The sequence below is a fragment of the Rhea americana genome, unplaced genomic scaffold, assembly GCF_003343005.1.
Source record: "Rhea americana isolate MKP2758 unplaced genomic scaffold, rheAme1 scaffold_488, whole genome shotgun sequence".
In the NCBI taxonomy this organism is placed as follows: Eukaryota; Metazoa; Chordata; class Aves; order Rheiformes; family Rheidae; genus Rhea; species Rhea americana.
The window spans coordinates 122,046-123,780 of NW_028186632.1; the positions used below are offsets into that span (position 1 = coordinate 122,046).

Sequence of the window (1,735 nt, forward strand, 5' to 3'; positions counted from 1 at the left end):
GGCTTCGGCCCGCAGCGGGTCCGCTTTGGCGAAATTCATTTCCAGGATGTGGCGCTGCAGGTGCCTCACCCATTCCTCCTGGATGGAGAGGGGACCCTGGAACTCCACCTCGCAGAACCTGCGGCGGGGACGGGGACACACGGGGACAAGGGCCGTCAATCCAGCGCCCGATTTCACCCGCTTCCCCCCCCGCCTCCGCCATCCTCCCCGGTGCTTTTCCACCCGCCTCCGTGCTCCCAAACCGATCGGACCAGGGGGAATAAAAAAAAAAAGAGGCTCCGGGTGCAGGGTGAGAGCCACCCGGCGCCGACGTACCTGCACTTGAGGGTGTAAATGTTCCCCACGAATTTCACCAGGGAGGTCTGCGGCGGGCGAGGGACCAGCGAGGGCACGGGCCTGACGCGCGGCGGCGGCGGCGCCTGCCGCGGCTCCTCCATCTTCTGCTGGAAGTCGGCCGCTTCGTCCTCCCGGTGCAGGGCGGCGTCCAGGGGTCTCGCTTGCCGCCGCTCGAACTCTAAGGCGGGAGAGGTGGGTTCGAGCCCGCGGGGCCGGGGTGTGTGTGTGGGGGGGAAAACCCAGCCTCCCCCCCCCCAGCAAAGGGCGGCTGCCGCCTCCAACTCACTGTGGATATTCGGGCGCTGATGCTCCTCCAGCTTCACCAGCGAGAGAGGGGACGTGACCACGGGCCGCTCGCCGCCGCTTGCCCCGTCCAGGAGCTTGCCGGGTTCGCCGGGTTGGCCCAGCTCCGCCGCCGCCAGCCCTTTGCCGAGCAGGGCCACGCCGCCGGGCTGCAGGCCGAGGGGCAGCCGCCGGGCGCCGTCGGGATCGCGCGCCGAGTTGCGGAATTTCTTAGCGAAGGGTCGGCCGCCCTGGATGTAGCTGCGGTAGGCGCCGGCTTTCTGGGGCCGGTGGCGGATCCACTCGCTGAGCGTCTCGATGGGCGAGCCGTTGACGCACCACTCGGTGACGCCGAACTGCCGCAGGTGGGCCCGCGCGTGGCTCGCCAGCGCCTTGCGGTTCTCGAAGTAGAGGCCGCAGAGCTCGCAGCAGGCTTCGCTGGCTGCACGGCACGGYGGGCGGTGAGCGCCGGCGCGGGACCGCCGCTCACGTCCAACCCCCCTCCACCCCACCACCACCACCACCACCCTCCCATCGCGAACCATCCTCCTCCTCCTCGGAGCTCGCAGCGCTCCGGGCGTCTCGCGGCGGAYGATGCCCGGAGCGAGGAGCCCGTCCGTCACCCGTACCCGACGCGCCGGGGGGCCTCACTTACACGTGTGCGCCGGTTTGTCGTGCAGCGTCTTGGTTTTGAAAGGCAGCTCCGTCTGGATGTACGCCTTGTGCTTCATCTCGCCGTGGGCGCCCAGGCGGTCGTCCGGCAGCGGCCGCTTGGTAGCCAGCGGCGTCAGGAAACCGCCCTGGGGTTTGCTGGTGAGCGGMGCCAGCGAGATCTCCCGGGCCATGCCGGAACCGCCGGGACCCGGTTTCCCCGTCCGGCCGCCCAGGGGAGGCAGGCCCATGGTCGGCAGCATTTTCCCGGGGGATTTGGGGTCCGTCCCCTCCTCCCCCGCCAAAGATTTGGGGGGTTCGATGCTGGCGGCGTGAGGCTCCTTTTTGATGACGCAAGGTTTGGACTTCTTCTTGAGGATCTCCCGCAGCGTGTCGATGGGCGAGCCGTTGACGGACCACTCGGTCACCCCCATCTGCCGGAGGTGGGAGCGCGCGTGGCTCGACA

At 69.5% G+C, this 1,735-nt stretch overlaps 1 protein-coding gene across 1 annotated transcript in view; it reads right to left on the reverse strand.

The window, feature by feature from the left end:
- The window catches only part of WIZ (WIZ zinc finger), a 50,931-nt gene that overhangs the window by 2,196 nt on the left and 47,000 nt on the right, over positions 1–1,735 (reverse strand). The window contains exons 9-12 of the mRNA XM_085317038.1: positions 1,274–1,735; positions 623–1,060; positions 316–514; positions 4–118 (exon numbers count right to left, since the gene is read on the reverse strand). The exon at positions 1,274–1,735 is cut by the window's right edge and continues 8 nt beyond it. Of these exons, the coding sequence (XP_085173164.1) occupies positions 4–118; positions 316–514; positions 623–1,060; positions 1,274–1,735 (1,214 nt within the window). The remainder of the gene's footprint in view (positions 1–3; positions 119–315; positions 515–622; positions 1,061–1,273) is intronic.